Source organism: Pseudochaenichthys georgianus, chromosome 3, assembly GCF_902827115.2.
Source record: "Pseudochaenichthys georgianus chromosome 3, fPseGeo1.2, whole genome shotgun sequence".
Classification (NCBI taxonomy): Eukaryota; Metazoa; Chordata; class Actinopteri; order Perciformes; family Channichthyidae; genus Pseudochaenichthys; species Pseudochaenichthys georgianus.
The window spans coordinates 14,355,077-14,376,013 of NC_047505.1; the positions used below are offsets into that span (position 1 = coordinate 14,355,077).

Genomic DNA, 20,937 nt, shown 5'->3' on the forward strand with positions numbered 1-20,937 from the left:
AAACAAGAGGACACTAAAAAGTGAAGCACACAGCTGGGACCGAAGCAATGTTGACTTTCGGGGATTATCAAGTTGGCCAACTGTCGCTGTAGGCAAAGTTAGTCTGGTTAATTATTGTAAGGGTTTTGTCAGTATATTTTGAAATGACCAGCAAGCTAACTTACAGCAGATCTGCAGGAAACAGGGATCACATTGTTAGAATAAGCCAACACAAATGTACATTTGAGGTGAGTTCCAAGTGATGGTTGGCCAACTTTATATCCCTGAATGTCAACAAGGCTCCGGTCCCAGCTGTGTGGATCACTCTTTAGTTTCCGCTGGTTTCTGTTGTATTGTGAGATTATTGCACAGTTTTATTATTTACAGCATTTCCTTTAATGCAGGATGATTTAATGCACACGATTAATCAATTTGTTGAAGATGTTGGGCACATGTGTTTTAAAATTTGAATCATTTTAGAAAGTGTAACGTGTTTCCCCTAATGTACGTAAGTGATTTGGGCTTTCGTAGCACATTTTTGCGGGTCGGCTACGGTACATTTTGAATCCAAATTACAGGAGCTGACAGGGAATTAAAAGAAACATGATCATTGATTGAAGCTAACATTTATTGCCACCTAGTGCATGCAGCAACATTTACTTCAGTCTGTTGATCTTTAATTACAATAGAAAACTCTATTTTCTATTTGTATAAAATGAAATGAAAATGCAATTTCAAAAGGTTTTCCACATGTAGCGCATTGTAATCCAGATCAACCCTTTACATATAACACTTTGGCAGCAAGTCCTACAAAATCAATAAATAAATATACATTCATGTTTACTTCTTAAAAATCCCTATGAAATAACATTGTACAGGGATGTGTTTCAGCAGACAGGTGAGATAAATACATTACTATTTACAAATTTGGCTTCAAAACAAATGAAAACGTTTCTTCTCTTTGTTTCGTTTGTGGAAAAATATTGCTTGATGAAAATCAGGACAGGTGTTTGTTGTTGTAGTACTAATATTGTGGCCACAAGAGGCTCAAAGAAACATGTGCGACACAGGAATAAGAACAGCCATGTTTTTTGCCAGGTGAGTTTCAATTGCTACCTGCACTCTGAACAAATGGTACATATATTGTGTAAGCTAGTTATGTGACGTTACTGTCATGCATAATTTTGGCATAAAGACAGGAGAGAAAAAAAAACCAGAGCCACTGAAAAAAAGTCTCATTTTCTTCTCAGGGCTTCCGTAGAGCGCAGTCTATACTGGTCAGTTGTGAATGATCCAAGCAAACCAGTCCACATTTTAATATGAGCGGGCTGACAGCCACAGACGTGTGGTGGAGCCCCAGGGCCTCAGTGGTTCATAGTGTTAGCAGCAGCGAGGAGCGCGGAGAACAGAGAGTCTGGTCGCTGCTTCAGCACATCTGGATGGTCTAACTCTGCCACCTGTCGAACAGAACACTTACTGTAAGTCTAGGTTTATTTTCACATTAACCTACTTTTGTGTTTTTGTGTCCGTCTGTTACCTCTCCGTTGTCCATGACTAGAATTCGATCTGAGTACATGACAGTGTTGATACGATGGGCAATGGTGAGCATGGTGCAGTCTTCGAAGGCTTCTTTGATGGTGCTCTGGATCAAGGCGTCGGTCTCTGCATCGATGGATGCTGTGGCCTCATCTAAAATAATGATCTGTTGGGCACCAGCATGGACAGTTAGTATAGCCCTTATTTCTATAAACTGATATCTGCTCATGAAGGCAACAGGACAACATTTTGATCTGGGAAGTGTTGAGGTTATCGTTGTAGACCTACTGAGAGCAAAAGCGTCATAACTGTTTGGTCTGGTCTCGAAACCCAATGACTATAGCCCCTGAGGACAATTTTGCTTGTTATCAGCACTGCTAATTGGCTCATCATGAAGCAATGCCATTGTAGAAGTCGTCCTTTAAGTCAATCTCCATTCCGGCCTTCAAGATGACGATCAGACGGTGAACAATGAAGTATTGGAATGGATAAACATTTGCTATACCTCAACCATTGACATAATGACCGTAGCCCCCTGATGCTAATTCATCATTAAAACGATAGCCAATGGTTTCTGAGATTGATATAGATATGTGATGAGTGACTAGAAACAGGTGGAGTGAGGATGCCATAGGGTAGAAGTCCGGCAGTGGCTCAGTAAGTAGGGGCTTGGACTGTGAGCCGTAGGGTTGCCGGTTCAAGTCCCCGACCAGACCTAAAATATGGAGTGTGGACTGCTACTTGGAGAGGTCCCAGTTCACCTCCTGCCCTGCCCCGTGGTGCCCTTGAGCAAGGCACCGGACAACCCCCTCCCCCCCCACTCCCATTGCTCCCCGGGTGCTGGGCAATAGCTGCCCACTGCTCCTAGTACTAAGGATGGGTTAAATGCAGAGGCCAAATGTCACTGTGCTGTGTGCTCTGCATGTGTGACCATTAAAGAGGGTTTCATCCCTCCCATTCTATCTCTATCTATTAAAAGAAAGGGTTTGGGGATACATTTTAGGCAACTATTTAAAAAAGTTTTACAAAAGGGGAATGTTTCCTGGTTAAGAGGGGGGGGGGGATGGTCTTACATTAAGATCAGTTTAATCAGAAACTGGCAGTAAAGGCTATGTTTTAAGCATGGCTTTTCCTCTACCAATAAGATGAGTGGTAGAAGAAGTAGAGGTTGCAAACAAATGCACTAGCTTTTGCAACGTAGCGCATGTAAGACAGGAACATGCAGAGAGGTTGTTAGGTCTTTCAGATAGGGTGCCTCTCCATTTGTGGTGCTTAACCTTTATAACGGTATCATTCCAAATACCCGAAGGTAAAACCAACAGCTAAGCTAACGATAGCTTTTGGTCTGGTGTTCTTATAAGAGCATCTTTAGCAAGCTTTTTTTAAATGGGGAAGTTTATATTTGTCTTTGATGTCAGTTTGTATGGCTCCAATTTTCATGTTTGATCGGTCTTGCAACACACAGATAAGCGGCAGGAGAAATACAGCTACTTTTAATAAGAAGTCTATTTGAAAGATGTGTAAATACAAATAAATCAGAAGAGGGATGTTCAAACCTTGGAGTTGCGGAGTAGTGCTCTAGCCATACAAATCAGTTGTCTTTCTCCTACAGAGAAGTTCTCTCCGTTGTCTATTACTGTTGCCTGTAGTTTCCCCTCCAGTCTGGATATCTAAGGAAAAAAAAATACTCATAGCACTTCTTCTACTACAGCTTTTATCACTTTTTAAGAGTGACATAAATTGAGACTGACAGAATTGTGAATGTACTTGGCTTCATATCGTGCGGAGAACATACCGGCTCCTTCATGTAGGTCTTCTCCAGCACTGCCCAGATCTCCTCTTCATTGTAGTTATTGAAAGGGTCGAGGTTGTACCTGTAGGCAAACACAGGCGGTATCACAGATGGCGAGCCGGTAAATAAGCCCCTACACTGGGAGAAGTGTGGGCCGGTGTTAATGTGAACCTCAAACTAAGCTGGGCTTACCTGACAGTGCCAATAAACAGCACAGGGTCCTGGGGGATGATGGACAACTTGCTGCGCAGATCATGCAGGCCGATGGAGGAAATGTCCACGCCGTCTATCAGGATGGTTCCTTCTGCTGGCTCCACCAGCCGGAACAGAGCCACGCCTAAAGAGGACTTCCCTACAGACACAGAGCATAGTTCCGAGGAATAGTAACCTTAACACTTTACAGAGATATGGTTTTAAATTCAGCAAACTACTGTCATGGCAACCAAATCACTTTTAAAGGCCAGTGTGTAGGAGTAAGATGAATTTAGGCAGAAGAATACAACTATATTTTCATTACAATGTGTATAAACACCTGAAACTAAGAATGGTTCAGTTTGCATTAGCTTAGAATGAGCTTTATATCGACATATGATCCTATCCAAGGAGTCTGCCAATTTGCACGTTTATGTTTCTAGAGAAGCCAAGAACGGACAAACAAAACTGTCTCTACAGGCCCTTTCATGTTTTTGCGTCACCTGAAGGCAACCTCGCCTCTAGATGTCACTAAATGCTACTCACTGGACCTGGGCTATCAACATTGCATTATATAAGATACGTTATGATATAGACAAAAGGTTTTTTAATTGATGATGTTGCAAGTGTTTATATGTACATTTGTTGTACTTCACAATATTTTTGGAATTAACCATTAACATCAAACTATAAAACGAATAAAACAAAATCATCAGCTAACTAATGCTGTCAGTATCTTACCAGAGCCTGTCCTTCCCACTATGCCCAGCTTCTCTCCGCCTCTAATGGTGAAATCGAGCCCGTTCAGGACGATGGGTGTATTCTCTCTGTACTTCATCTTATAGTTCTGGAAGGTGATGGTTCCATTCTCTGGCCAGTCCTGTGCAACCTGGGTCTCCTTTATGTGTCTCGGTGCTTCAGACTTGCAACCCTGTAAACAATGAAGAAAAAAAAGAGGCGTGTCAGCAGATAAATAAGTTCTTAGCACAAATAGCTTTAGCAAGTTAGTTTTTAAATGGGTGATTTGGTGGTCTTAGCCAGGCGACCTGTGTATAAGAGTACATTTTCCTCACCTTGATGTAATCCTGCAAGCGCTCCACTGAGCTGAATCTTGCCTCCACCTCTGTCCCCTGTCTTACTACGTATTGAAGCACGCCGGTCAGCTGGAAAACACACACATTTTGCAGTTTGTAATGTATTTCTAATAAAGAAATGACTGAAATGCTCATTAACTTGCTTGTTCGAATGTACCTGTATAGTGTAGGACAAGGCCAAGCCTTTCAAAGATGGAGAGATGTCTTCATTACTGCTGAGCACCACAAACAGAGACACCAACAAGGTAATGATGCAAGCCATGAAGTCCAGCCAGAAGGAGAGCCAACGTGTTCCACAGTTGAACAGTAAGTAGTGGTTGGAGTTGATGTCATTTAGTGTCTTGAACCTGGAACATGATAAAGGACGTGCTTACAATGCAAACTAAACCTGCTGCTTTTGCATGAAAGCAGAGCACATTTAATAGACTTTCTATTGGCATACATAAAGTAGTCTGGTCTCTTACAGCTGTATGTGGTTTTCTCTTATGTTGTAAGCATGGATGGTGCTGAGGCCCTGCAGGGTGGAGGTGGTGAGAGAGATGCAGGGAGAGAGACTGATGTTCTCCATCCTCTTCATCTGACGGACGCTCCTCTGGAAGATACTGCAGAGTAATCACAGAGGATATTCAGCATACCTTAAATAGCATTCTTGAAGATTTTCATTTAGATTAATAGTCTTTCATCTAAATAAATGTCAACCTTCCATCATCGAATGGGTAAACACAATGGTTTGATGACCCATTGATATATTTCCACTATTACTAACTGGTTGTCATTTCAAGAAAGAAGAAAAGCTGCATTAGGTTCCTGCTACAGAACATCCTGCTGCTGTAGCATCACATTTGACGGATGAAATACAAGATGACGGTATATCAGTCACAGGAAATGCAATGTGTTGAGCGAATTTTAACGCTGACTGATATTTTCCTCAAAACACGCTTATCGCCATAGGTGCCTAGAATTTTTTTTGCTTTGAAACATTTTCAATAAAAATAAAAATCTTGCAAAGGACACAAATTCACAAAATTCACTAAATGTGGGATCAGCAAATGTTCCGATCCTATTCTCCAACAGTCTTCGTAGAACATTTGTTTTATCATGTTGGACTTATTATGCTCTTTATCAAGTTCATATGGATGTTGTGCTTCTACTGTTGTTAGAAGGCTTTAATGTTCAAAATGCTCTTTATTTTTCTCATGCTGCAGCCCATATGTTCACCCTCTGTCTGTGTGGGAGAGAAACTCCCTCTGCAGGGAACTTTGGGATTCTAGCCTTTGCAGACCATTTACATGCACAAAAACCTGTATACTGTAGCACACTGCAGGAAAGGGAAACATCCACAAAGCATAATTAATAAGGCCAACTTCAACTGGTGTCAACTCACAAGAGAATAAGGGTGAACAAGGTTGCCATGACAAGCAAAGCTACCAGCATGAGGGGGAAGATGGCTGCGATGGTGATGATGGTGAAGGTGATCATTATACTGAACATAAGGAAAGGGTCCATGTTTAAGGGAAGCACACAGTCCACCTCCTCTTGATCCTTGGAGAAGCGGTTGAGAATGCGGCCCACTGGCGTTGTGTCAAAAAAGCTCATGGGACTGGAGAAAATCTGAGGAAGGAAACAAAACAAAAGAACACTTTATAATTGGCAGAGCTTCTACCAGGTGTTACCGAAGTCATCCTTTTCATACACCAAACACATTGTTTGTGGTTAAAGTAGCAGTAGTTTGATATTTCTTTCAGCAGTACCTTCTTGAACATGCTGTTGTGGAGTTTGGAGGCAGCCGTCAATGTGACCCAAGTCCAGAAGAAGCATTTGATCATGGCAAGCAAAATCATGATGGGCACCATAATGCCATACATAGTTTGATAGTATTGCAAATCTGGGTTTTTGGAGATGTCACTCTGGCTTGAAGATGTCCTATTGGATGACTGGAGAAAAATCAGAGAAAATTCATGATGCTAGAAAAAAAACAGGGCCAGATGGTTCATTTAACAATAGAGTTAAAAAAGAGTTTAAAATACAAATAAACACAAACACTGTCTATATGTCAATATTCTTCTGGTTTGAAGTATGTTTTGTTGTGGCACTGAGTTGACAATACTAGTCATTATGTCTTTCTCCTCAGGATGTGGGGTAGTTTCTCTCTGTTGTAAGACTTTCAAAATCCTCGCAGTGATCATACATGTGTGTATATGAAGAGTGTGTGTGCGCCTATGGTGGGGGGGGGGGGCAATGCGCAATAAGGAATGTGTAAATGGTCCGTTTGTTGGTTAGAAGACAAAGGGACATATTTATGAGCAGAATCCATATCTGTTTGTCTTGCAATGTGAGATCAACACATGTATATGATACTAACGCTGCGTTCAGAAGATGGTTAGTGTGCCTACGTATGTAATACGTATTGCATTGAATCTAAAACAACAACTTGCAAAGCGTTTTTGGCCTTGCACACTACAGTTAGTTTGTTCTTAACGGCTTGGTTGAACTATTGAGTGGTCTAGCTTCGGTGAGAGAGCCAATGCTTTCTCTAACAATGTAACTGAACATCAGGGGTGTTAGATAAGGAAGTCTTTTAGGCAGGCTGTAAGTCTATTGATTGTTTTAGGCTGATTTTGTAGTCCTTTTGTGTCTCTATGTATATCTTTTTCTTTGTGGTTATTATGGGTCTCCTCCTTGGTATGTGGTATTTTTGTGAAATGTTTTTATTAAACAAGAAGGTCCCTGTTGTTGTGTCCAGTTGATCTCCTGCTGCGGTTGTTCTCAAATGTTAAACTATTTCAGTTTGGCCTCAAACCGTAAAATTATGGTATATAGAATTTAAGGTTAGACTTTGCCACTTCACGTTTGTTTCCGGCGTAATTCTGTCTCTCCAGCACACTTATCACAATGAAAATAGAGCCTTTTTTTTTTCAGCCTGGTCTGTCTGTTTCAACCCTCCTGTAGAGTACAGCTCCCTCAGTTTGTACAATGTCAATGTCTTTCTCAGGTCCCTATCAGTGACTGTGATTAGGTAGTATGACAATTTATATTCAGACGGTCAGAAAAAGTGTCTGTGTGTTGGTCTCACCCCGTCTCCCTGCCCCAGCCAGAAACTGAGCCACCAGTTGCTCAAGGCTGTGCTTCCGATCAACAGGACAATGTTCAGGAGGGTGAGGAAGCAGATGAAGTAGCCTACAGAAACACAGTCACATCAAACATCATCAGTCCAAATGTCCCAGTTGTGTGTGTGTGTGTGTGTGTGTGTGTGTGTGTGTGTGTGTGTGTGTGTGTGTGTGTGTGTGTGTGTGTGTGTGTGTGTGTTGTGTGTACGTGTGTGTGTGTGTGTGTGTGTGGCCTCGCATTACTATACTTGTGGGGACCTAAATCTGTTTACACTCCCTTATGGGGACAAATTGGAGGTCCCCATGAGGGGAATCATTAATTTTAGGGTGAAGATTTGGTTAGGTTTAGGATTAGGGTAAGGGTAAGGTTAAGGGTAAGGGTTAGGCATGTGGTGGTTAAGGTTAGGATAAGTCTCCAGGAAATGCATGTAAGTCAATGTAATGTCCCCTGAAGTGATGTATACATGGTGTGTGTGTGTGTGTGTGTGTGTGTGTGTGTGTGTGTGTGTGTGTGTGTGTGTGTGTGTGTGTGTGTGTGTGTGTGTGTGTGTGTGTGTGTGTGTGTGTGTGTGTGTGTGTGTGTGTGTGTGTGTGTGTGTGTGTGTGTGTGTGTGTGTGTGTGTGTGATCAGACCTCCAGCTGCCTTGCAGTATTCATGGTAGACTCTCCAGTGGACAACACCTTCCGTGGCCACCTCCTTAACGACCAGCTGATCATCCACAGCAGCTTGAGAATTTGATTTCATAGAATGGTAGCATGATCAACTTCGGACAAACACGGACAATCTCTTCAGCTTGTTTGAAACAAAGACTGCATTTTAGCCATGTAGCAAAGAGAAGAGGGAACCGGAAGTGGTAAAATACGAACTCATTTCCAGGTTTTATGGACTCATTCCTGAACCCCTCTTTCAAAATTGAACCATAAGACAACCTACCAGAGACTCGATATGTTACATTTTATGATTTAATGAGTGATGTAGACTTACATTTTAAAACAGCTGGCATTCCATCATCCTCTTCGTCTGGCACAAATGCTGAAAAGAAGCACGTGGGGGGGATATATAATTAAATTACAGGATGGATTTGTTGTCCTCTCTATACAGAAGACTTTAATAAATACATAAACATGCAAGAAAGTTAATGTACAAATTCATGTGTCGCCTAGAAGACTCGGACAATCATGTTATCTCCATTTTAATTAACCCTGTGAAGAGTTCTACCCGGTTCTCTTCCATGATTTGGAGACATTGGCGCAACAGCATATACAGACAGTGAGCATGTGTGGCTAGCTGTGATTGGACTGATTTTATCTGTTTTTATCTGTTTTGTGTTTAGCTTTTTATCTTATTTATTGATGTGCGTTTTGTCTTTTTGTATGTGATATGGACCTTGAGTCTGGAATAAAGATTGAAAAAAGAAATGTACAAATAATTCAATAACAGCATATAGGTTTTTCTTTTCCTGCCTAGGTCCATTATTTTCCTTGATTGACTGCTCACTTTTTTTTTTACACATTGCTCTACAGATTATTGTGCCAAATGCAAAATAGTGATGGGTAAAGTAATTATTTTAAGAGTACTGGATTATTATTAGTATCCTACGGTGGCCGGCAGGTCCCAAAACATTTCCATTAGGAGAAACCCGCTGCAAATTCAGAAACATCTTCACTAACTTCAAAACATATGTGCAGCATTTAGAAAACATTCAGCAATTTAATGAAACATGTGCATAGTTTGCTAAAAACGCTGCATATACGAAACACTGCAAATAAAATACTCATTAGTGTGCCTGAAAAAATACACTAGAGACAATAAAAAATCATGCACGGAGCACTCGATGACGTTGGGCAATATTAAAGTGGACCTATCATGCTATATTTTAACATATATTGTAGGGCCATACCTATACAAAACATGTCTGTGAAGTTATTTTTTTAAAATACCAAACAGATCATGCATTTTAGCCATGCCTCATTTCGCTCTATTTGCTCTTTTCCAGCCCTGTTTTTGCGAGGGCTGATTCTGTTTTTGTGGCAGACTACAGCGCCACTTACAGGCCTGGCATATGTACTACAGCGTCTCCAGCGCTTTCCAGCGGTCTCTCATTCCCCTGATAGGTGGAGAGTTGCCCATATAGGCGGAGCACCCCTTTTCTGATGTCAGAAAAATTCAAATAATAATCAGCTCCGTTGCAGCACCGTTTTTAGAGATTTGGGTATGGAAGAAAAGAGAGAGGGTTGTGTTTTCTGACACTTTGAGTTCCCTGACACACCAGGGACACATATTCATGTATAAAAGACGTACAAAAGTGCATTTTGCATGATAGGTCCCCTTTAAGTTGGCCAACTGTCATGTCACTGGAAAGGTACCTAAAGTGTATGTTTTATTGGCATATTTTTAACAATGTGATCACATTTTTCCTTTTGATATTATTACTGATCTGCTAGCTAGCTAACGTAGCTAACCTAGTCATTTCAAATATACTGACAAAACACATACAATTATGAAACAAATCTGCAAACTTTATAATCGGCAAGCACTCCTTTTTAGTGTCCTACTTTCCATTTTGTTTTGAGTGTACATATGTTTACGCACATTTCTGTTTATATTTGCATCGTTTCTGAAGTTACAGCACGTTTCTCCTTATGGAAGTATGTTGGACCGTTGTAGCACATTTGCACTTGCCGGCCACCGTAGAATCCATTAGAGAACGAAACAACACTAAAGTAAAGCAACATGTTGAACCTATCCTGCAATATCCCAATGACTATGTTCTGCGTGCCGTGCGTGATTCTATTTTTAGGCATTGAGTTACTATGTACCATACATCCGTTGTGTCTTTTACTAAACTCTGTAATGAACTCCAGCCTTATTTCCATCCATTGTAAGTTCTATAGTGATAAATTAAGGCATCACGAGTTAGCACAATGTATTTTATATCACTATGTTCAATGTGTTCCTGGTGTCCATACCTGGGTTCACCAAGCTGCTGTCGGTTCTGGCTTTTAGCTCAACGTCCATCAGCGTGGTATCATATTTGTTTGTCACTTCCTCCTCCTCATTCTCAGACTGTAAATGATAAGCAAGAACAAAGTGTTAGTGCTGAGTCACTGAGTCACAAGTCACTTCCCACCTTGAATAGATGTTAACTTGTCCCTTGTAAAATATATGTTCCTGCAACCTATACACTTATGAGATCTCTCATTATTTGGTGTACAGCTCAAGTGTTGCAGTTTAGTGTTTTGGAGCTAATTAAACTATAACTGGGGGAAAGGTTTCACGGTGGTAAAACATGATGGAAAGACACGTAATATTTCTGCAGCTTTTTACCTCTCCCATCTGGTAGTTGGTGATGAGCTGAGCGTAGCGTCCGTTTTCTTTCATCAGAGCCTGGTGGTTCCCAACCTCCAGCACCTCGCCATCCTCCAGAACCAAAATGTTGTCACAGAACTCCAGATACTGACAGACACGAGCAAACCGTGTCAAGGAAAGCATCCCAGCACTGTGGCCAGAGGTCAACCAAACACCACCTGGGCTACAATAACATTTATGGTAACTGGCAGACACTCTTATCTAAAGCTGTTTACAATACTGCTAAGAATTCATGATGACGGAAATAGTAATGGCAGCACTATGACAACACTCACTTTGGGAGTGTTGATCAGTATGGTTTAGAACCCTTAAATTAGTTTCACATTTCACAATAATCGTTACAAGTTCCTTATTATTTGGGAAACTGGTGGAAAATTAGTTTTTGTCTGTTGTTGTTATACTAATGTCAGCCATAAGAGTCTGGCATTTACCACTAGGTTCTAAATAAGGATAAATAATAATAACAAACGTTTCTTCCAGGTTAATTTGAACTTCTTCATGCAGCCTAAAAACATATTATATGTCAGCAGAGTAATATAACATTAATGGGATTTCTTTATTTGGCTAGACTTAGCTCTAGACTCAGGGCTTCCATAACCTCTTTATGTTATTTGTAATAATTAGGTATTTGGAATTCACTCAATGCTGATAAGAATAAAGCATTATATCAATATCCCACCTGGAGCTGGTGTGTAATCAGTATGATGGATTTTCCTTGAAGTTCCTTCTTAATGCATTCTTCAAACATGTGTTTCCCCACATGGGCGTCGACGGCAGACAGTGGGTCATCGAGGAGGTAGATGTCTTTGTTAGAGTACACAGCTCGTGCCACGCTGATCCTCTGCTTCTGCCCCCCCGATAGATTCAGCCCCCGTTCTCCAATCTGACAATAAAACAACACAAAAATGTACAATCGAAAATGGTAGAAAACACTTTGTAAATAATGGCCACCAGTAAGCCAATACCATTTATGTTCTGCTACACTTAGTTTTTTTTCTAAACTTACTGCAATTTGAACAGTAGATCATTTTTTTGTCAGGTGTTATTTTTGCTCATGTTCACGACTTTTGACTAAACCTCATCCATGTTACTTTTGACATATAAAAGTGAGCAACGCTTCTAAACTTGCAAACTTTAACTTGAGTAAATGTTTTTATTGATGGCTTATTAGGCCTTCAGAGGCCTTGCCCTAAGTTATTTATCTGATCTGTCAATGCCCTATGCCCCTCTCCTGCACCCTGAGATCCTCAAACGCATCGCTGCTGGTCCTTACAAGGTGTAGGTACAGACATAGAGGAGACAGAGCCTTTGCTGTCAGGGCTCCTTGACAGAAATCATTACAAAAAACATTACTTTGGCAAGTTGAGAATTCCTACCTCTGTTTGATCACCATATTGGAGGATATTGAGGTCAGCTCTGAGGCTACACACATCCAAAACTCTGTCGTATCTGTGAAGCAAGACAACGCATTGAAGTCAAGGAACAGCAACATATAGTACAGTGTGTTTAACAGAGTCATTTTGTAGACATTATTTGATGTCTCCTTAATAGTAAAAACAACTTCAATGTGATGTATCATTTTTGACAAATTATGTAAAATATAGATTTTCCAAATTCATACAAATGATTGGTCACTATTGCTTTTACTGTACTTTTATATTTAATTCAGGAACCTTTGTCAAGTACTATCTAAATAAGTTTGATTACTACACTGAACAAAAATATAAATACAACACTTTTGTTTTTGCTCCCATCTTTCATGAGATGAACTCAAAGATCTAAAACATTTTCTATATACACAAAATAACCATTTCTCTCAAATATTGTTCACAAATCTGAAAAAATCTGTGATAGTGAGCACTTCTCCTTTGCCGAGATAATCCATCCCACCTCACAGGTGTGGCATATCAAGATGCTGATTAGACAGCATGACTATTGCACAGGTGTAATAGGCTGGCCACAATAAAAAGCCACTCTAAAATGTTCAGTTTTATCACACAGCACAATGCCACAGATGTCGCAAGTTTTGAGGGAGCGTGCAATTGGCATGCTGACAGCAGGAATGTCACTCCTCTTCAATGGCTGTGCGAAGTTGCTGGATATTGGCAGGAACAGGAACACGCTGTCGTATACGCCGATCCAGAGCATCCCAAACATGCTCAATGGGTGACATGTCCGGTGAGTATGCTGGCCATGCAAGAACTGGGATGTTTTTAGCCTCCAGGAATTGTGTACAGATCCTTGCGACATGGAGCCGTGCATTATCATGCTGCAACATGAGGTGATGGTCGTGGATGAATGGCACAACAATGGGCCTCAGGATCTCATCACGGTATCTCTGTGCATTCACAATGCCATCAATAAAATGCACCTGTGTTCGTCGTCCATAACATACGCCTGCCCATACCATAACCCCACCACCACCATGGGCCACTCCATTCACAACATTGACATCAGAAAACCGTTCACCCACATGACGCCACACACGCTGTCTGCCATCTGCCCTGAACAGTGAAAACCGGGATTCATCCATGAAGAGAACACCTCTCCAACGTGCCAGACGCCATCGAATATGAGCATTTGCCCACTCAAGTCGGTTACGACGACGAACCGGAGTCAGGTCGAGACCCCGATGAGGACGACGAGCATGCAGATGGGCTTCCCTGAGACGGTTTCTGACAGTTTGTGCAGAAATTCTTTGGTTATGCAAACCGATTGTTGCAGCAGCTGTCCGAGTGGCTGGTCTCAGACGATCTTGGAGGTGAACATGCTGCATGTGGAGGTCCTGGGCTGGTGTGGTTACACGTGGTCTGCGGTTGTGAGGCCGGTTGGATGTACTGCCAAATTCTCTGAAACGCCTTTGGAGACGGCTTATGGTAGAGAAATGAACATTCAATTCACGGGCAACAGCTCTGGTGGACATTCCTGCTGTCAGCATGCCAATTGCACGCTCCCTCAAAACTTGCGACATCTGTGGCATTGTGCTGTGTGATGAAACTGAACATTTTAGAGTGGCTTTTTATTGTGGCCAGCCTATTACACCTGTGCAATAGTCATGCTGTCTAATCAGCATCTTGATATGCCACACCTGTGAGGTGGGATGGATTATCTCGGCAAAGGAGAAGTGCTCACTATCACAGATCTTTTCAGATTTGTGAACAATATTTGAGAGAAATGGTTATTTTGTGTATATAGAAAATGTTTTAGATCTTTGAGTTCATCCCATGAAAGATGGGAGCAAAAACAAAAGTGTTGCATTTGTATTTTTGTTCAGTGTATAATGAGCACATTATACTTTAACTTGCTCAGACATACAGTCTCTGGCAGTTAATGGTAAACATCTGACTAAGGTAAGTGTAACCGTACACACCAACCCCAGACAATACATGTGAAAGAGAGTCAACAAAAAACACTCTTTGTATTTCTTAATCTAGTTTTGGAAAACCCTGTCATGGTCTGATGCAAGTCGACTTTCCCTGCTGCGATAACTTCATTCATAAAACCGATTACATAATATGTATAGGCCTATAACTGCAGTAGTGATATGACTCATCAAAATACTGGGCACAGGTCAACAGTCTCGTTTCAAGTCATCTTTGACCCACAGCATGGGGTGGTTTCCTAATTATACTCCTGTTAGATTACAGCCATAACCTCTGCTCTTGTTTGACTACCGTGTCAGAAGCAATCCCACAGAGATAAGAGGAACTTTCTCCCAGTTAAGAATGTGTCACGTGAGATAAGAACAGCCATTGTGAACCTGCACCAAAGAGAAACATGACAAATAGTAACCCCTTAGTGAGAAATACCTCCTGTTGTTTACATGTCCGATGGTCTGCAGGAGCATATCATTAACAACTGGTTACGTACTTGGACTGGTCCAATGGTTCCCCCATCAGGATGTTCTCTTGGATAGTTCCATGGAATATCCAGGCCTGCTGGGAAACGTAGGCAAATGTCCCATCCGCTGTGAAGGAGCCCTGCAGAAGGTGCATCTAAAATACCGGAATGAGACGACAATCATATGAAAAGCTGCAGGTTAAAAGGCATCAGTTACATCAGACTTAAGAGGAACACAATGTAAAAAAGAACGTAAAGACTCATGTGATATAGCGAAGACCTTGAAGGAATTTAATGAGATGTTATGGTTGAAGGGTAAAGGACTGTGTTACAGATTGGGAAGCCAACAGGCAATTGTTTGATTTGTGATATATTGATAAATAAATCAAATTGATTCACCTGATTTTGTAAGCATTGTTTTTTTAGTCGGCTGTATCATGTGTATATGTAAATTCCTTGTATTTGTTCAACGGCTTGTCCAATAAAGTTGAATTTCACAGAGCACAAAGTTATAGCCGTAGACACGTAGACAATGCTTCAAATATGGATGTCGCCTCACGATAGCAACAATTGTGTTTAATGCAATCAGAGGAGCTTCAAGTTGCGGACCCAGGAAAGTGTCAGATTCAGTATCCGACTTAATGTGAAAAATCCGTGGCCATACGCTTTACATTGCATGACTACTATATATCACATTGATGGGAATTCAACCAAATAACTCATATGCACATGCAGGTCCTGAAATGTCATGTGAAAAGGCCCCATCGACCTATAATTGCCTACAATATGCATTCATTTTATTTCAAAAATGCATATCAATTCAACCAAATGAGTGACATGCACAATTCTCACGTTGCTTTATCCTTATATTGTAGAGTGTCAGGAAATAGGTTCTCTGTGTTTTTACTGCATGACATGTCAGGGGAAAAGGCCCCATTGAATTATAATGGCCTACTATATTTATTTAGAGAATTCATATACATTTAACCAACTGAGTGATATACGCATTTTTTTATTGCGATGCAAGGCCATTAAATGCACTGTGCGAAGGTTGTATTGTTTCCTACGGGCAACCTTTGACAAATTAGGCACAAACAATCCCCAGTCAGAGTCGAACCCAGGCCCTCCCCAGCGAGAGGCTGTGGCTCAGTGGAATAGTGCGCTGAACTTAGTGCGCTGAACTTTGAATCAGGGGGATAGCAAGTTCAAGTCCAACTGCAGTCAGCATGTCGTTGTGTCCCTGGGCAAGGCACTTCACCCCAAATTGCTCCTGTGGGGATTGCCCACAGTACTGAGTATGTAAGTCGCTTTGGATAAAAGCGTCTAACAAGTAACATGTAATAATAATATCCACGGCCCGGACCTTTGACTATTTATCACCCAATTCCAATCAGTTCATCATTGAGTCCAAGCAGGTCTTTGTCCCACATTTGTAGGAAATTCCCTCAAAGTGTACACAGGGCATTCCCGAGAATGGGCAAACAAGCCAAAAAGATAATAAAAAGACAAGAGAAGGATCCAACCTGTTCCAAAATGCTGGAAATCAGTGACGTCTTTCCACTCCCCACGTTACCACACACACCAAGCAGCTTGCCCTTCAGGAGATAAGACAGAGAACATTGTATTACATTTAAGCAAATCTAGGTGACCCAAATAATCCTTACCAGTGGTAAAGCACACCTTAGGCAGAGTGAGGGAGATATTTCTCAGGGTCGGCAAGGTTTCACTCGCCCCATTCTTGGACACTTCCTCTACTTTGTGTCCGGTCACCCCATTGGCTGAGCTGGGAGTTGGGTCTGGCTGGCTGGCTGGTCTGGCCCAGGAAAGTGTAGCATTTTTAATCACCATGGCCGAGTCACTGTCTTTTTGCTGGTTCAGGTAGGGCTCTGGATTCTGGATCAGCAATATTTTCTGAAACAGCCACACATCGCATGTACAGTATAAGCCTTTTCAAGTTTAAGAAGGAAATGCCTCAAATTATACTACAACAATAGAAATGGAACAACGTAAACAAAAAAAACTGTATATATTTCAAGATCAAAATAAAACATGTTATTTTGCAGCTTATAAGCTCTGGTGGGGAAGCCATATACACATGTTATTATCTCTCATTAGAAGGTTTAAATATTTCAACCTTTCAGTTTCTAGTGCTTGATGCATCGTTGTGGCATTATTAAGTAATATTAGTGTAGTAATGAATGCTGTGAAGACTTATAAGAATACCAGAAGCAGGATACAAAGAGAGGAGTTTACCTGGAGTCGTTTTATTGAAACAGCAGCCTCAGCCATGGCCTTCATGGACAGAGGCAGCAGACCCAGGCAGAACCTCATGGCGTTGAAAACAGCGATGGTGGTAAAGGCCTGGAAATAACAAAGAATGATTCTCAAACACTACCCCACATTATGCAACACTGTCACATGGACATCTGTATTATCTTTAAACGAACCAAATTGCTCAGTGCGAGCACAAACAAACAAAGAAACTGAAAGATAAATGTTTGTACGCACATTTATGTTAAGTGTCTAATCCATACTTGTGATAGCTTTACAAATCTTTCAAAAGTGGATACAAGCACCAACATTTCCATGGCCATCTCTCTGGGGACATTACGTTAGCCAATTTAATTTAGAAAAAAGGCGACCATTATCCAAGATAGTCGTCATTTCCATCCGAGGAAATTGTATTTTACCACAGAATTTATACCACTAGAACAATTTTGGATGATGTTATTGAATGATATGTTTTTTACTATTGGGAAGTCAAATGTGCAATGGCTTTATATGGCTTATATAGATATGGTAAAAAATTAAGCTTCTGAGTAATTCCTGATGGTTTCTTCATGGTCAAAAATGTATGATTTGATACCAAAATCATTTTTACAAGGCAAGTAAAGTGATTTATATATATATATATATATATTTGTTTTCAACCAGTTAACAGTCTCAACTGGTCACACAGTATAAAACAGTTTGATCAGTGGCCCTATGCGTCAAACTATGACCCTCCATGTAACTCTCTAACATCACTTTTGCAAAAGCAGGTTTGCCTCTACTGGCTGTAGAAATTATGACAGGAGTAAAAAAGACCACCAAAATGTACATAGGAAGGAGGTTGGTACTTATCCTGTACTTCTATTCGCTACATAATGTTTAACAAACTGCTGCATACTCACATCAGTTGTGTTGAGCTCTAATTTCAGTGATGTGTGAACAATGAAGGTGAGAACGGTGGCGAGGGTGGGGATGATGGTGGTGATGCTGATGTTGGTATTCTGGACGTAACTGGCCTTCTGCAGTTGTTTCTTCTCATTTTTCCTGAATTCTATAAAAGAGCCAACATCACATATTTGATGAATCGGTACATAGACTGTATTCACACAAGATATTCAGAATGCGATTGTATATCTCACACAAGCATTTAAGTGTGAGCACAATAACTGTCCATATTAGAATATCAGTTTAATAGAACTGCGTTCATGAATATGCTTTGACCATTAATTCAGAAACAAAATATGTTATTAATGCTGATATGGATGCTGGTCTGCTAAATATATTATATGTTTGTTTTTCATCTGAGCTGCATTTCATGCTACATTGATAACATATATATTTGTTTTAATATTTTTGGGAAAAGCGGGGATCAAGAATGTGTATATATGTGTCTTTGGCAGCTGCAGCAACTTCACAGGAACGGTACTTGAAAGGTAAACACAAGGTTCAATATGTTGCTTAATGCCAGGAAGCACATTGCTCCAGAATGCACACCAACATAGATCATGGACTGCCGGAGCAAAGGGCACGTTGGAGCTCATTCCTAAAAGCATTTTGAGAGGCAGATCATTCTGCATGGTCTTAGTGGCGTAAAAGCTGGAGAGAATTTGGCAGCGGAAGCCTCATCTCGAGCCTTAGGCAGCATATGATTTATATCAAAACTGATAAAAAAACAATGAAAAAACATAATGCTTCACTTTAAGGTGGCTTCCCTTTCCTGTAGTGTGCTATATAGGGTTTTTTGCATGTAAATGGTCTTCAAAGGCTAAAATCCCTGTGTTCCCTCCAGAGGGAGTTTCTTTCCCCCCTGCCTGAAACGCCTCTATTGGACCCTTTTGTTCACTTCCACAACATGCTGACATTACTATGTGAGACTAGCACTTCTATTGGCTAGCGCTACAACGCATTGTACATCATAGGCTAAGGGGCGGGACATCTACAATCAGAGCAGACTGGGCTCTGGTTTCAGACAGATGGTGAAATGAGGTGCGAAATATAAAGCACTTTTTTAACAGTCCAGCATGGAAACATGTCACATAGATGGACAAAATAATTATGAAACCTGAAAATGAGCATAATAGGACCCCTTTAAATATAATTGTTTCTGTAGGGCAAACTCAACATGCATACCCGCGATCTTCTTCTCAAAAGAATCCTCCCAGGCATACATCTTGATAAGTTTGATGCTGTTGAGAATCTCATTCATGGTGCGAACACGGCAGTCTGTTATCTGTATGCTTTTCCACCGGAATCTGTTAATGAGCCTGGACTAAGCCAACCTGGAAGCAGAAAAAAAGCCAATATTAATATACTCTAAGTGACAATTAAAAATAAGCCAACAAAAAATTTTTTTTTGTTGATTTAGGTTTGCACAAGTCAAAAATAATACCTCATAAGTGAGAGCTCTAAAGAAATTACAACTTGTAGCTAATTAAAAATAGGTAACTTAGCTACCAAAGACTCATTGTTGAAACATTGTTACTGTATGCCTATTGTTGACGTAGGCAATTCCTTGAAATAGCACCTACAGTACCATTAACACAGTATTGGTGAGGATGACAGTAAAAAAAATATATATATATCGTTGTATAATATGCTAATAGAAAAACCTTTTGCCAGACCTCTGGCCACACATAAGTCACAATCTTAACTGATCGAAATCAACACTTCTTATGAAAATGAGTCTTTTGTTTGAGGTTCTTGTGCAGCACACACCTGTAATGGGATGAAGATGAGGTAGGTGCCGACTCCAATCAGTGCGGTGTAGCCCAGAATGTAGCAGGCATACACAACACAAATGATGAAGAGCACCGGGGAGGCAAGCACGAAGCTCCCGAACAACACTGCATCAAATAGTTTGTGGCCATCGTTGGTCAACACACTTATCATCTGCACGAGAGAGGGAGAGGAGAGGCTGTTATCCACATTTGCCAAGATTGCATTACCAGGGCAAGTTTATAATGGTCAGAGTAGTAGAGTCAAACATAGTTATGACGATGATACAAAAAGTAGGATTTAAAGGTGACATGTCATGCTTTTCCGGTTATTGCCCATCCCCTTGTGTGTTATGAAGGTTGTTATGCATGTAAACGGTGTGCAGAGTCAAAACCCTCAAAGTACACCCTGTAGGGAGTAAAACTCTAAAACAGAAAATACCTCCCCAAAACGCCTCGTTGGAGATACGTCACTGTCCATTTGATTCTTCCGGGGACATCATGATGTCATGTCGTCCCCGGAATGAAATGGACCAATCCGTGGAGCCGTTACGTTACGTCCGCGGAGCCGTTACGTTAAGCCCCCGCTGATTGGTCCAAATTGACCAATCCACGGACTTCCTCACACACTCAGTGCATGCAGCTCTGCTGATCTCTCCTCCCTGGCTGCAGGCTGATAACAGACAGTTGGGATCGCGGCAAAATTCTCTCTGCAGACCCATTCTCACAGCGTTTATCAACCTTTTTCTTCTCAATATCAAGCCACACTTATTGTTTTTACTTCGGCTGTGACTTTGTGTGTGCTCAGGGTGAGTTTGGCTGTGTTTCGCTGTGTATCGCTAAACAAGGAAATCACACCTCCACGGAGCTTAGCGCGATTCACAACGTCCCGACTGGTCCCGACCAATCGGAGCACACTGGGCTCACAGGGAGGGGGGGGGCAAGAGCTGCAACGAGCCGTTTAGTGGAGAGAGTGAATACACATACTTTACAGAGATGCTGTATGCGAAACCAATGTGAGTTTGGAAAATTGCACAGTATA

At 41.1% G+C, this 20,937-nt stretch overlaps 1 protein-coding gene across 2 annotated transcripts in view; it reads right to left on the reverse strand.

Annotated features, from left to right (window-relative positions):
• Positions 1–586: 586 nt before the first annotated feature.
• The window catches only part of LOC117462921 (ATP-binding cassette sub-family C member 12-like), a 53,117-nt gene continuing 32,766 nt past the window's right edge, over positions 587–20,937 (reverse strand). The window contains exons 7-31 of one of the 2 annotated variants that reach the window (XM_034105293.1): positions 19,888–20,070; positions 19,312–19,450; positions 18,084–18,232; positions 17,164–17,271; positions 16,591–16,821; positions 16,434–16,505; positions 14,941–15,065; positions 12,447–12,519; positions 11,750–11,953; positions 11,029–11,157; positions 10,671–10,767; positions 8,686–8,733; positions 8,334–8,426; positions 7,667–7,770; positions 6,345–6,527; positions 5,978–6,204; positions 5,058–5,195; positions 4,751–4,940; positions 4,573–4,662; positions 4,241–4,430; positions 3,500–3,659; positions 3,311–3,389; positions 3,072–3,185; positions 1,517–1,681; positions 587–1,436 (exon numbers count right to left, since the gene is read on the reverse strand). In XM_034105293.1, the coding sequence (XP_033961184.1) occupies positions 1,344–1,436; positions 1,517–1,681; positions 3,072–3,185; positions 3,311–3,389; positions 3,500–3,659; positions 4,241–4,430; positions 4,573–4,662; positions 4,751–4,940; positions 5,058–5,195; positions 5,978–6,204; positions 6,345–6,527; positions 7,667–7,770; positions 8,334–8,426; positions 8,686–8,733; positions 10,671–10,767; positions 11,029–11,157; positions 11,750–11,953; positions 12,447–12,519; positions 14,941–15,065; positions 16,434–16,505; positions 16,591–16,821; positions 17,164–17,271; positions 18,084–18,232; positions 19,312–19,450; positions 19,888–20,070 (3,384 nt within the window). In that variant the 3' untranslated portion in view covers positions 587–1,343. Of the gene's footprint in view, positions 1,437–1,516; positions 1,682–3,071; positions 3,186–3,310; positions 3,390–3,499; positions 3,660–4,240; positions 4,431–4,572; positions 4,663–4,750; positions 4,941–5,057; positions 5,196–5,977; positions 6,205–6,344; positions 6,528–7,666; positions 7,771–8,333; positions 8,427–8,685; positions 8,734–10,670; positions 10,768–11,028; positions 11,158–11,749; positions 11,954–12,446; positions 12,520–14,940; positions 15,066–16,433; positions 16,506–16,590; positions 16,822–17,163; positions 17,272–18,083; positions 18,233–19,311; positions 19,451–19,887; positions 20,071–20,937 lie in introns of those variants that run through there. The other variant, XM_071206200.1, reaches the window with a different exon arrangement.